At 58.2% G+C, this 11876-nt stretch overlaps 1 protein-coding gene across 1 annotated transcript in view; it reads right to left on the reverse strand.

Moving 5' to 3' along the window:
- The window catches only part of LOC137320683 (complement component C7-like), a 74378-nt gene extending 65565 nt beyond the window's left edge, over positions 1 to 8813 (reverse strand). The window contains exon 1 of the mRNA XM_067982362.1: positions 8696 to 8813. Within this exon, the coding sequence (XP_067838463.1) occupies positions 8696 to 8701 (6 nt within the window). The 5' untranslated portion in view covers positions 8702 to 8813. The remainder of the gene's footprint in view (positions 1 to 8695) is intronic.
- Between the last annotated feature and the right edge of the window lie 3063 nt (positions 8814 to 11876).

The following is an 11876-nucleotide window of genomic DNA, read 5'->3' on the forward strand; positions in this document are numbered from 1 at the left end:
ACACCCGCCCGTCATACACCCCGCCCGTTATACATCCCGCCCGTTATACACCACGCCCATCATACACCACGCCCGTCACACACCCGCCCGTTACACACCCGCCCGTCATACACCCGCCCGTCATACACCCCGCCCGTCATACACCCCGCCCGTCATACACCCCGCCCGTTATACACCCGCCCGTCATACACCCCGCCCGTTATACATCCCGCCCGTCATACACCCGCCCGTCATACACCCGCCCGTCATACACCCCGCCCGTTATACATCCCGCCCGTTATACACCACGCCCGTCATACACCACGCCCGTCACACACCCGCCCGTTACACACCCGCCCGTCATACACCCGCCCGTCATACACCCCGCCCGTCATACACCCCGCCCGTCATACATCCCGCCCGTTATACACCCGCCCGTCATACACCCGCCCGTCATACACTCCGCCCGTCATACATCCCGCCCGTTATACACCCGGCCGTTACACACCCGCCCGTCATACACCCGCCCGTCATACACCCCGCCCGTCATACACCCCGCCCGTCATACACCCGCCCGTCATAAACCCCGACCGTTATACACCCCGCCCGTCATACACCCCGCCCGTTATACACCCGCCCGTCATAAACCCCGCCCGTTATACACCCCGCCCATCATACACCCCGCCCGTTATACACCCCGCCCGTTATACACCCGCCCGTCATACACCCCGCCCGTTATACACCCCGCCCGTTATACACCCGCTCGTTATACACCCGCCCGTTATACACCCGCCCGTCATACACCCCGCCTGTTATACACCCCGCCGGTTATACACCCCGCCCATTATACATCCCGCCCGTCATAGACCCCGCCCGTCATACACCCCGCCCGTTACACACCCGCCTGTCATACACCCCGCCCGTCATACACCCCGCCCGTCACACATCCGCCCGTTACACACCCGCCCGTCATACACACCCGCCCGTTACACACCCGCCCGTCATACACCCGCCCGTCATACACCCCGCCCGTTATACACCCCGCCCGTCATACACCCCGCCCGTCATACACCCCGCCCGTCATACACCCCGCCCGTCATACACCCGCCCGTCATACACCCGCCCGTCATACACCCGCCCGTCATACGCCCGCCCGTCATACACCCCGCCCGTTATACACCCCGCCCGTCATACACCCCGCCCGTCATACACCCCGCCCGTCATACACCCGCCCGTCATACACCCCGCCCGTTATACATCCCGCCCGTTATACACCCGCCCGTCATACACCCGCCCGTCATACACCCCGCCCGTTATACATCCCGCCCGTTATACACCACGCCCATCATACACCACGCCCGTCACACACCCGCCCGTTACACACCCGCCCGTCATACACCCGCCCGTCATACACCCCGCCCGTCATACACCCCGCCCGTCATACACCCCGCCCGTTATACACCCGCCCGTCATACACCCCGCCCGTTATACATCCCGCCCGTCATACACCCGCCCGTCATACACCCGCCCGTCATACACCCCGCCCGTTATACATCCCGCCCGTTATACACCACGCCCGTCATACACCACGCCCGTCACACACCCGCCCGTTACACACCCGCCCGTCATACACCCGCCCGTCATACACCCCGCCCGTCATACATCCCGCCCGTTATACACCCGCCCGTCATACACCCGCCCGTCATACACTCCGCCCGTCATACATCCCGCCCGTTATACACCCGGCCGTTACACACCCGCCCGTCATACACCCGCCCGTCATACACCCCGCCCGTCATACACCCCGCCCGTCATACACCCGCCCGTCATAAACCCCGACCGTTATACACCCCGCCCGTCATACACCCCGCCCGTTATACACCCGCCCGTCATAAACCCCGCCCGTTATACACCCCGCCCGTCATACACCCCGCCCGTTATACACCCCGCCCGTTATACACCCGCCCGTCATACACCCCGCCCGTTATACACCCCGCCGGTTATACACCCCGCCCGTCATACACCCCGCCCGTTATACACCCCGCCCGTCATACACCCCGCCCGTTATACACCCCGCCCGTTATACACCCCGCCCGTTATACACCCCACCCGTCATACATCCCGCCCGTTATACACCCCGCCCGTTATACACCCGCCCGTTATATACCCCGCCCGTTATACACGCCGCCCGTCATACACCCCGCCCGTCATACACCCCGCTCGTTATACACCCGCCCGTCATACACCCCGCCCGTTATACACCCGCCCGTCATACACCCCGCCCGTCATACACCCCGCCCGTCATACACCCGCCCGTCATACACCCGCCCGTCATACACCCCGCCCGTCATACACCCCGCCCGTTACACACCCGCCCGTCATACACCCCGACCGTTATACACCCCGCCCGTCATACACCCCGCCCGTCATACATCCCGCCCGTTATACACCCGCCCGTTACACACCCGCCCGTCATACACCCGCCCGTCATAAACCCCGACCGTTATACACCCCGCCCGTCATACACCCCGCCCGTTATACACCCGCCCGTTACACACCCGCCCGTCATACACCCGCCCGTCATGAACCCCGACCGTCATACACCCCGCCCGTCATACACCCCGCCCGTCATACACCCCGCCCGTCATACATCCCGCCCGTTATACACCCGCCCGTTACACACCCGCCCGTCATAAACCCCGCCCGTTATACACCCCGCCCGTTATACACCCCGCCCGTTATACACCCGCCCGTCATAAACCCCGCCCGTTATACACCCCGCCCGTTATACACCCCGCCCGTTATACACCCCGCCCGTCATACACCCCGCCCGTTATACACCCCGCCCGTTATACACCCCGCCCGTCATACACCCCACCCGTTATACACCCCGCCCGTTATACACCCCGCCCGTTATACACCCCGCCCGTCATACACCCCACCCGTTATACACCCCGCCCGTTATACACCCCGCCCGTTATACACCCCGCCCGTCATACACCCCGCCCGTTATACACCCCGCCCGTCATACACCCCGCCCGTCATACACCCGCCCGTCATACACCCTGCCCGTCATACACCCCGCCCGTTATATACCCGTCCGTCACACACCCCGCCCGTCACACACCCCGCCCGTTATACACCCCGCCCGTTATACACCCCGCCCGTTGTACACCCGACCGTTATACACCCCGCCCGTCATACACCCCGCCCGTCATAAACCCCGCCCGTTATACACCCCACCCGTTATACACCCCGCCCGTCATAAACCCCGCCCGTTATACACCCGCCCGTCATACACCCCGCCCGTCATAAACCCCGCCCGTTATACACCCCGCCCGTTATACACCCCGCCCGTCATAAACCCCGCCCGTTATACACCCGCCCGTCATAAACCCCGCCCGTTATACACCCGCCCGTCATAAACCCCGCCCGTTATACACCCCGCCCGTTATACACCCGCCCGTCATACACCCCGCCCGTTATACACCCCGCCCGTTATACACCCGCCCGTCATAAACCCCGCCCGTTATACACCCCGCCCGTCATACACCCCGCCCGTCATACACCCCGCCCGTTATACACCCGCCCGTCATACATCCCGCCCGTTATACACCCCGCCCGTTATACATCCCGCCCGTTATACACCCCGCCCGTTATACACCCGCCCGTCATGCACCCCGCCCGTTATACATCCCGCCCGTTATACACCCCGCCCGTTATACACCCCGCCCATTATACACCCCGCCCGTTATACACCCGCCCGTCATACACCCCGCCCGTTATACACCCCGCCCGTTATACACCCGCCCGTTATACACCCGCCCGTTATACACCCCGCCCGTTATACACCCCGCCCGTTATACACCCGCCCGTTATACACCCGCCCATTATACACCCCGCCCATTATACACCCCGCCCGTTATACACCCGCCTGTCATACACCCCGCCCGTTATACACCCCGCCCGTTATACACCCGCCCGTTATACACCCGCCCGTTATACACCCTGCGCGTTACACACCCCGCCCGTTATACACGCTGCCTGGTACACACCCATCCGTCAAACACCCATCCGTTACACACCTGCCCGTTACACACCCCGCCCGTTATACACGCTGCCTGGTACACACCCATCCGTCAAACACCCATCCGTTACACACCTGCCCGTTACACACCCCGCCCGTTATACACGCTGCCTGTTACACACCCATCCGTCACACACCCATCCGTTACACACCTGCCCGTTATACAACCGCCCATTATACACCCTGCCCGTTACACACCCATCTGTTACACACCCATCCGTTACACACCTGCCTGTTATACACCCTGCCCGTTACACACCCATCTGTTACACACCCATCCGTTACACAGTTGCCCGTTATACACCCCGCCCGTTATACACCCTGCCCGTTATACACCCCGCCCGTTATACACCCGCCCGTTATACACCACGCCCGTTATACACCCCGCCCATTATACACCCGCCCGTTATACACCCCGCCCGTTATACACCCCGCCCGTTATACACCCGCCCGTTATACACCCCGCCCGTTATACACCCGCCCGTTATACACCCCGCCCGTTATACACCCGCCCGTTATACACCCTGCCCGTTATACACCCGCCCGTTATACACCCGCCCGTTATACACCCGCCCGTTATACACCCCGCCCATTATACACCCGACCGTTATACACCCCGCCCATTATACACCCGCCCGTTATACACCCCATCCATTATACACCCCGCCCATTATACACCCGCCCGTTATACACCCCGCCCATTATACACCCTGCCCGTTACACACCCATCTGTTACACACCCATCCGTTACACACCTGCCTGTTATACACCCTGCCCGTTACACACCCATCTGTTACACACCCATCCGTTACACACCTGCCCGTTATACACCCCGCCCGTTATACACCCTGCCCGTTATACACCCCGCCCGTTATACACCCGCCCGTTATACACCCCGCCCGTTATACACCCCGCACGTTATACACCCCGCCCGTTATACACCCCGCCCGTTATACACCCGCCCGTTATACACCCCGCCCGTTATACACCCGCCCGTTATACACCCCGCCCGTTATACACCCCGCCCGTTATACACCCGCCCGTTATACACCCCGCCCGTTATACACCCGCCCGTTATACACCCTGCCCGTTATACACCCGCCCGTTATACACCCGCCCGTTATACACCCGCCCGTTATACACCCGCCCGTTATACACCCCGCCCATTATACACCCGCCCGTTATACACCCCACCCATTATACACCCCGCCCGTTATACACCCCGCCCGTTATACACCCCGCCCGTTATACACCCCGCCCGTTATACACCCGCCCGTTATACACCCCGCCCATTATACACCCGCCCGTTATACACCCCGCCCGTTATACACCCCGCCCGTTATACACCCCGCCCGTTATACACCCCGCCCGTTATACACCCCGCCCGTTATACACCCGCCCGTTATACACCCCGCCCGTTATACACCCGCCCGTTATACACCCCGCCCGTTATACACCCCGCCCATTATACACCCGCCCGTTATACACCCCGCCCGTTATACACCCGCCCGTTATACACCCCGCCCGTTATACACCCGCCCGTTATACACCCGCCCGTTATACACCCGCCCGTTATACACCCCGCCCGTTATACACCCGCCCGTTATACACCCCGCCCGTTATACACCCGCCCGTTATACATCCCGCCCGTTATACACCCCGCCCGTTATACACCCGCCCGTTATACACCCCGCCCATTATACACCCGCCCGTTATACACCCGCCCGTTATACACCCTGCCCGTTATACACCCGCCCGTTATACACCCCTCCCGTTATACACCCGCCCGTTATACACCCCGCCCATTATACACCCGCCCATTATACACCCCGCCCATTATACACCCGCCCGTTATACACCCCACCCACTATACACCCCGCCCGTTATACACCCCGCCCGTTATACACCCCGCCCGTTATACACCCGCCCGTTATACCCCCCGCCCATTATACACCCGCCTGTTATACACCCCGCCCATTATACACCCGCCCGTTATACACCCGCCCGTTATACACCCCGCCCGTTATACACCCGCCCGTTATACACCCCGCCCGTTATACACCCCGCCCATTATACACCCGCCCGTTATACACCCCGCCCGTTATACACCCGCCCGTTATACACCCCGCCCATTATACACCCGCCCGTTATACACCCGCCCGTTATACACCCAGCCCGTTATACACCCCGCCCGTTATACACCCCGCCCGTTATACATCCCGCCCGTTATACACCCCGCCCGTTATACACCCGCCCGTTATACACCCCGCCCATTATACACCCGCCCGTTATACACCCAGCCCGTTATACACCCCGCCCGTTATACACCCCGCCCGTTATACACCCGCCCGTTATACACCCAGCCCGTTATACACCCCGCCCGTTATACACCCCGCCCGTTATACATCCCGCCCGTTATACACCCCGCCCGTTATACACCCGCCCGTTATACACCCCGCCCATTATACACCCCGCCCGTTATACATCCCGCCCGTTATACACCCCGCCCGTTATACACCCGCCCGTTATACACCCCGCCCGTTATACACCCCGCCCGTTATACACCCGCCCGTTATACCCCCCGCCCATTATACACCCGCCTGTTATACACCCCGCCCATTATACACCCGCCCGTTATACACCCGCCCGTTATACACCCCGCCCGTTATACACCCGCCCGTTATACACCCCGCCCGTTATACACCCCGCCCGTTATACACCCCGCCCATTATACACCCGCCCGTTATACACCCGCCCGTTATACACCCCGCCCATTATACACCCGCCCGTTATACACCCGCCCGTTATACACCCAGCCCGTTATACACCCCGCCCGTTATACACCCCGCCCGTTATACATCCCGCCCGTTATAGACCCCGCCCGTTATACACCCGCCCGTTATACACCCCGCCCATTATACACCCGCCCGTTATACACCCTGCCCGTTATACACCCTGCCCATTGACTCCAATGAAGGGGAAGATTTTTAATGGTATGTCCATGTGATCCTTTACCTCCCGTCTTGTGTCCCCACCGAAAATGAATTCCATCACCACCCACCTCCCCCCAGTGTTCTAAGGACCCCAGTGTGGACACATGCCCTCCTCCAGAGGAGCCTCCCTCCCTCCCCCCCCGCCCCCTGGACTGGGCTCTCTGGGATGTGGAGAATCAGCTCACACTCACACTGATTTACCGGCCCCACTTTGTATCGGGGAAGACTCATTGATGCTCTCGTCCTTCCCATTCCCCCTCGGTGGGTGAAATAACTTTCGCCAGAAGGGTGTCCTGCCCATGATGGGGGTCAGGGGAGGAGACCCAGCAGGGGGTCCCTGCTCCTGATGGGGGGGCGGGTGGGGGGAGACCCAGCAGCTCCAGATGGGGGGGCGGGGGAGTAGACCCAGCAGAGGGTCCCTGCTCCGCATGGGGAGCGGGTGGGGGGAGACCCAGCAGGGGGTCCTGCTCCTGATGGGGGGGCGGGTGGGGGGAGACCCAGCAGGGGGTCCTGCTCCTGATGGGGGTGGGCCGGGGGGAGACCCAGCAGGGGGTCCTGCTCCTGATGGGGGTGGGGGGAGACCCAGCAGGGTGTCCTGCCCATGATGGGGGGCGGGTGGGAGGAGACCCAGAAGGGTGTCCTGCCCATGATGGGGGGCGGGTGGGGGGAGACCCAGCAGCTCCAGATGGGGGGCGGGGGAGTAGACCCAGCAGGGGGTCCTGCTCCTGATGGGGGGCGGGTGAGGGGAGACCCAGCAGGGGGTCCTGCTCCTGATGGGGGTGGGCCGGGGGGAGACCCAGCAGGGGGTCCTGCTCCTGATGGGGGTGGGGGGAGACCCAGCAGGGGGTCCTGCTCCTGATGGGGGTGGGGGGAGACCCAGCAGGGGGTCCTGCTCCTGATGGGGGTGGGGGGAGACCCAGCAGGGTGTCCTGCTCCTGATGGGGGGCGGGTGGGGGGAGACCCAGCAGGGTCTCCTGCTCCTGATGGGGGGAGACCCAGCAGGGGGTCCTGCTCCTGATGGGGGTGGGCGGGGGAAGACCCAGCAGGGGCTCCTGCTCCTGATGGGGGGTGGGCGGGGGGGGATACCCAGCAGGGGGTCCTGCTCTTGATGGGGGTGGGGGGAGACCCAGCAGGGGGTCCTGCTCCTGATGGGGGGAGACCCAGCAGGGGGTCCTGCTCCTGATGGGGGGCGGGTGGGGGAAGACCCACCAGGGGGTTCTGCTCCTGCTGGGGGGCGGGTGGGGGAAGACCCACCAGGGGGTTCTGCTCCTGCTGGGGGTAGACCCAGCAGGGGGTCCTGCTCCTGATGGGGGTAGACCCAGCAGGGGGTCCTGCTCCTGATGGGGGTGGGTGGAGGAAGACCCACCAGGGGGTCCTGCTCCTGCTGGCTCCCCAGCTCCCCAGCGACTCCTGCTGGAAAGTGCAAATCTATGGTCAGCGGGGCGAGGCCTCGATAGGGCTCAGCTGTGGTTTCCCGTCCTCCCTCTCCAATCAAACTCAACACCTAGGGTCAGGCCTGAAGCATGTTCTCTGGGCCGAGGTTTCGGAGGGCTGCTGGGACTGAACATCACACACACACACGGGGCAAGTGGAGAGCACGGGCAGAGGTGTCCTTTTTAAAGAAAGAATATTGTACCTTCATCCCTGCGCGGTGTCCGTCCCTCTCGCACTGACCGCTCCTGGAGAATCAGCCCACTGGCTCAGTGTCCTCGGTCAGTATCTGGATGCAATTCACACAAACCAGCCCCAGATTACACAACGTCTGAAGATTCAGGGAGGCGGGTCTGAGTATTGGTCCTGCTCCCAAGACACTCGTGTTGTGTTACCAACAGAATCTGTACGTGTGAGATAAAAACAGAAAACGCTGGAGAAGATCAGCAAGTCAGAAAGCGTCTGTGGAGAAAGAGAAACAGAGTTAATGGTTCAGGTCGAAGACCCTTCGTCAGAACTGCCAGTCATTGACCTGAAACATTAACTCTGATTCTCTCTCCACAGACGCTGCTTCACTTGCTGATCTTCTCCAGCATTTTCTGTTTTTATTTCTGTACGTGAGAGTGTGTGTCCGAGTGTATATGTGAGAGTGTGTGTCCGAGTGTATATGTGAGAGTGTGTGTCCGAGTGTATATGTGAGAGTGTGTGTCCGAGTGTATAGGTGAGAGTGTGTGTCCGAGTGTATATGTGAGAGTGTGTGTCCGAGTGTGTACGTGAGAGTGTGTGTCCGAGTGTATATGTGAGAGTGTGTGTCCGAGTGCATATGTGAGAGTGTGTGTCCGAGTGTATATGTGAGAGTGTGTGTCCGAGTGTATATGTGAGAGTGTGTATGTGAGAGTGTGTGTCCGAGTGTATATGTGAGAGTGTGTGTCCGAGTGTGTATGTGAGAGTGTGTGTCTGAGTGTATATGTGAGAGTGTGTATCTGAGTGTATATGTGAGAGTGTGTATCTGAGTGTGTATGTGAGAGTGTGTGTCCGAGTGTATATGTGAGAGTGTGTGTCCGAGTGTGTATGTGAGAGTGTGTGTCCGAGTGTATATGTGAGAGTGTGTATCTGAGTGTATATGTGAGAGTGTGTATCTGAGTGTATGTGAGAGTGTGTATCCGAGTGTATATGTGAGAGTGTGTGTCCGAGTGTATATGTGAGAGTGTGTATCTGAGTGTATATGTGAGAGTGTGTGTCCGAGTGTATATGTGAGAGTGTGTATCTGAGTGTATGTGAGAGTGTGTGTCCGAGTGTGTATGTGAGAGTGTGTATCTGAGTGTGTATGTGAGAGTGTGTGTCCGAGTGTGTATGTGAGAGTGTGTATCTGAGTGTATATGTGAGAGTGTGTATCTGAGTGTATATGTGAGAGTGTGTGTCCGAGTGTGTATGTGAGAGTGTGTGTCCGAGTGTATATGTGAGAGTGTGTGTCCGAGTGTGTATGTGAGAGTGTGTGTCCGAGTGTGTATGTGAGAGTGTGTGTCCGAGTGTATATGTGAGAGTGTGTATCTGAGTGTGTATGTGAGAGTGTGTGTCCGAGTGTATATGTGAGAGTGTGTGTCCGAGTGTATATGTGAGAGTGTGTATCTGAGTGTATATGTGAGAGTGTGTATCTGAGTGTGTATGTGAGAGTGTGTGTCCGAGTGTATATGTGAGAGTGTGTGTCCGAGTGTGTATGTGAGAGTGTGTGTCCGAGTGTGTATGTGAGAGTGTGTGTCCGAGTGTATATGTGAGAGTGTGTATCTGAGTGTGTATGTGAGAGTGTGTGTCCGAGTGTATATGTGAGAGTGTGTATCTGAGTGTGTATGTGAGAGTGTGTGTCCGAGTGTATATGTGAGAGTGTGTGTCCGAGTGTATATGTGAGAGTGTGTGTCCAAGTGTGTACGTGAGAGTGTGTATCTGAGTGTTTTTTGTGAGAGTGTGTGTCCGAGTGTATATGTGAGAGTGTGTGTCCGAGTGTATATGTGAGAGTGTGTATCTGAGTGTGTATGTGAGAGTGTGTGTCCGAGTGTATATGTGAGAGTGTGTGTCCGAGTGTATATGTGAGAGTGTGTGTCCGAGTGTATATGTGAGAGTGTGTATCTGAGTGTATATGTGAGAGTGTGTATCTGAGTGTGTATGTGAGAGTGTGTGTCCGAGTGTATATGTGAGAGTGTGTATCTGAGTGTATATGTGAGAGTGTGTATCTGAGTGTGTATGTGAGAGTGTGTGTCCGAGTGTATATGTGAGAGTGTGTATCTGAGTGTGTATGTGAGAGTGTGTGTCCGAGTGTATATGTGAGAGTGTGTATCTGAGTGTGTATGTGAGAGTGTGTGTCCGAGTGTGGATGTGAGAGTGTGTATCTGAGTGTGTATGTGAGAGTGTGTGTCCGAGTGTATATGTGAGAGTGTGTGTCCGAGTGTGTATGTGAGAGTGTGTGTCCGAGTGTATATGAGAGAGTGTGTATCTGAGTGTGTATGTGAGAGTGTGTGTCCGAGTGTGGATGTGAGAGTGTGTATCCGAGTGTGTATGTGAGAGTGTGTGTCCGAGTGTATATGTGAGAGTGTGTGTCCGAGTGTGTATGTGAGAGTGTGTGTCCGAGTGTGTATGTGAGAGTGTGTATCTGAGTGTGTATGTGAGAGTGTGTGTCCGAGTGTATATGTGAGAGTGTGTGTCCGAGTGTGTATGTGAGAGTGTGTGTCCGAGTGTGTATGTGAGAGTGTGTGTCCGAGTGTATATGTGAGAGTGTGTATCTGAGTGTGTATGTGAGAGTGTGTGTCCGAGTGTATATGTGAGAGTGTGTGTCCGAGTGTGTATGTGAGAGTGTGTGTCCGAGTGTATATGAGAGAGTGTGTGTCCAAGTGTGTATGTGAGAGTGTGTATCTGAGTGTGTATGTGAGAGTGTGTGTCCGAGTGTATATGTGAGAGTGTGTGTCCGAGTGTATATGTGAGAGTGTGTGTCCGAGTGTATATGTGAGAGTGTGTGTCCGAGTGTGTACGTGAGAGTGTGTGTCCGAGTGTATATGTGAGAGTGTGTGTCCGAGTGCATATGTGAGAGTGTGTGTCCGAGTGTATATGTGAGAGTGTGTGTCCGAGTGTATATGTGAGAGTGTGTATCTGAGTGTGTATGTGAGAGTGTGTGTCCGAGTGTATATGTGAGAGTGTGTATCTGAGTGTATATGTGAGAGTGTGTATCTGAGTGTGTATGTGAGAGTGTGTGTCCGAGTGTGGATGTGAGAGTGTGTGTCCGAGTGTATATGTGAGAGTGTGTATGTGAGAGTGTGTATGTGAGAGTGTGTATCCGAGTGTATATATGAGAGTGTGTGTCCGAGTGTATATGTGAGAGTGTGTATCTGAGTGTGTAT

The sequence above is a fragment of the Heptranchias perlo genome, chromosome 4, assembly GCF_035084215.1.
Source record: "Heptranchias perlo isolate sHepPer1 chromosome 4, sHepPer1.hap1, whole genome shotgun sequence".
Lineage (NCBI taxonomy): Eukaryota > Metazoa > Chordata > Chondrichthyes > Hexanchiformes > Hexanchidae > Heptranchias > Heptranchias perlo.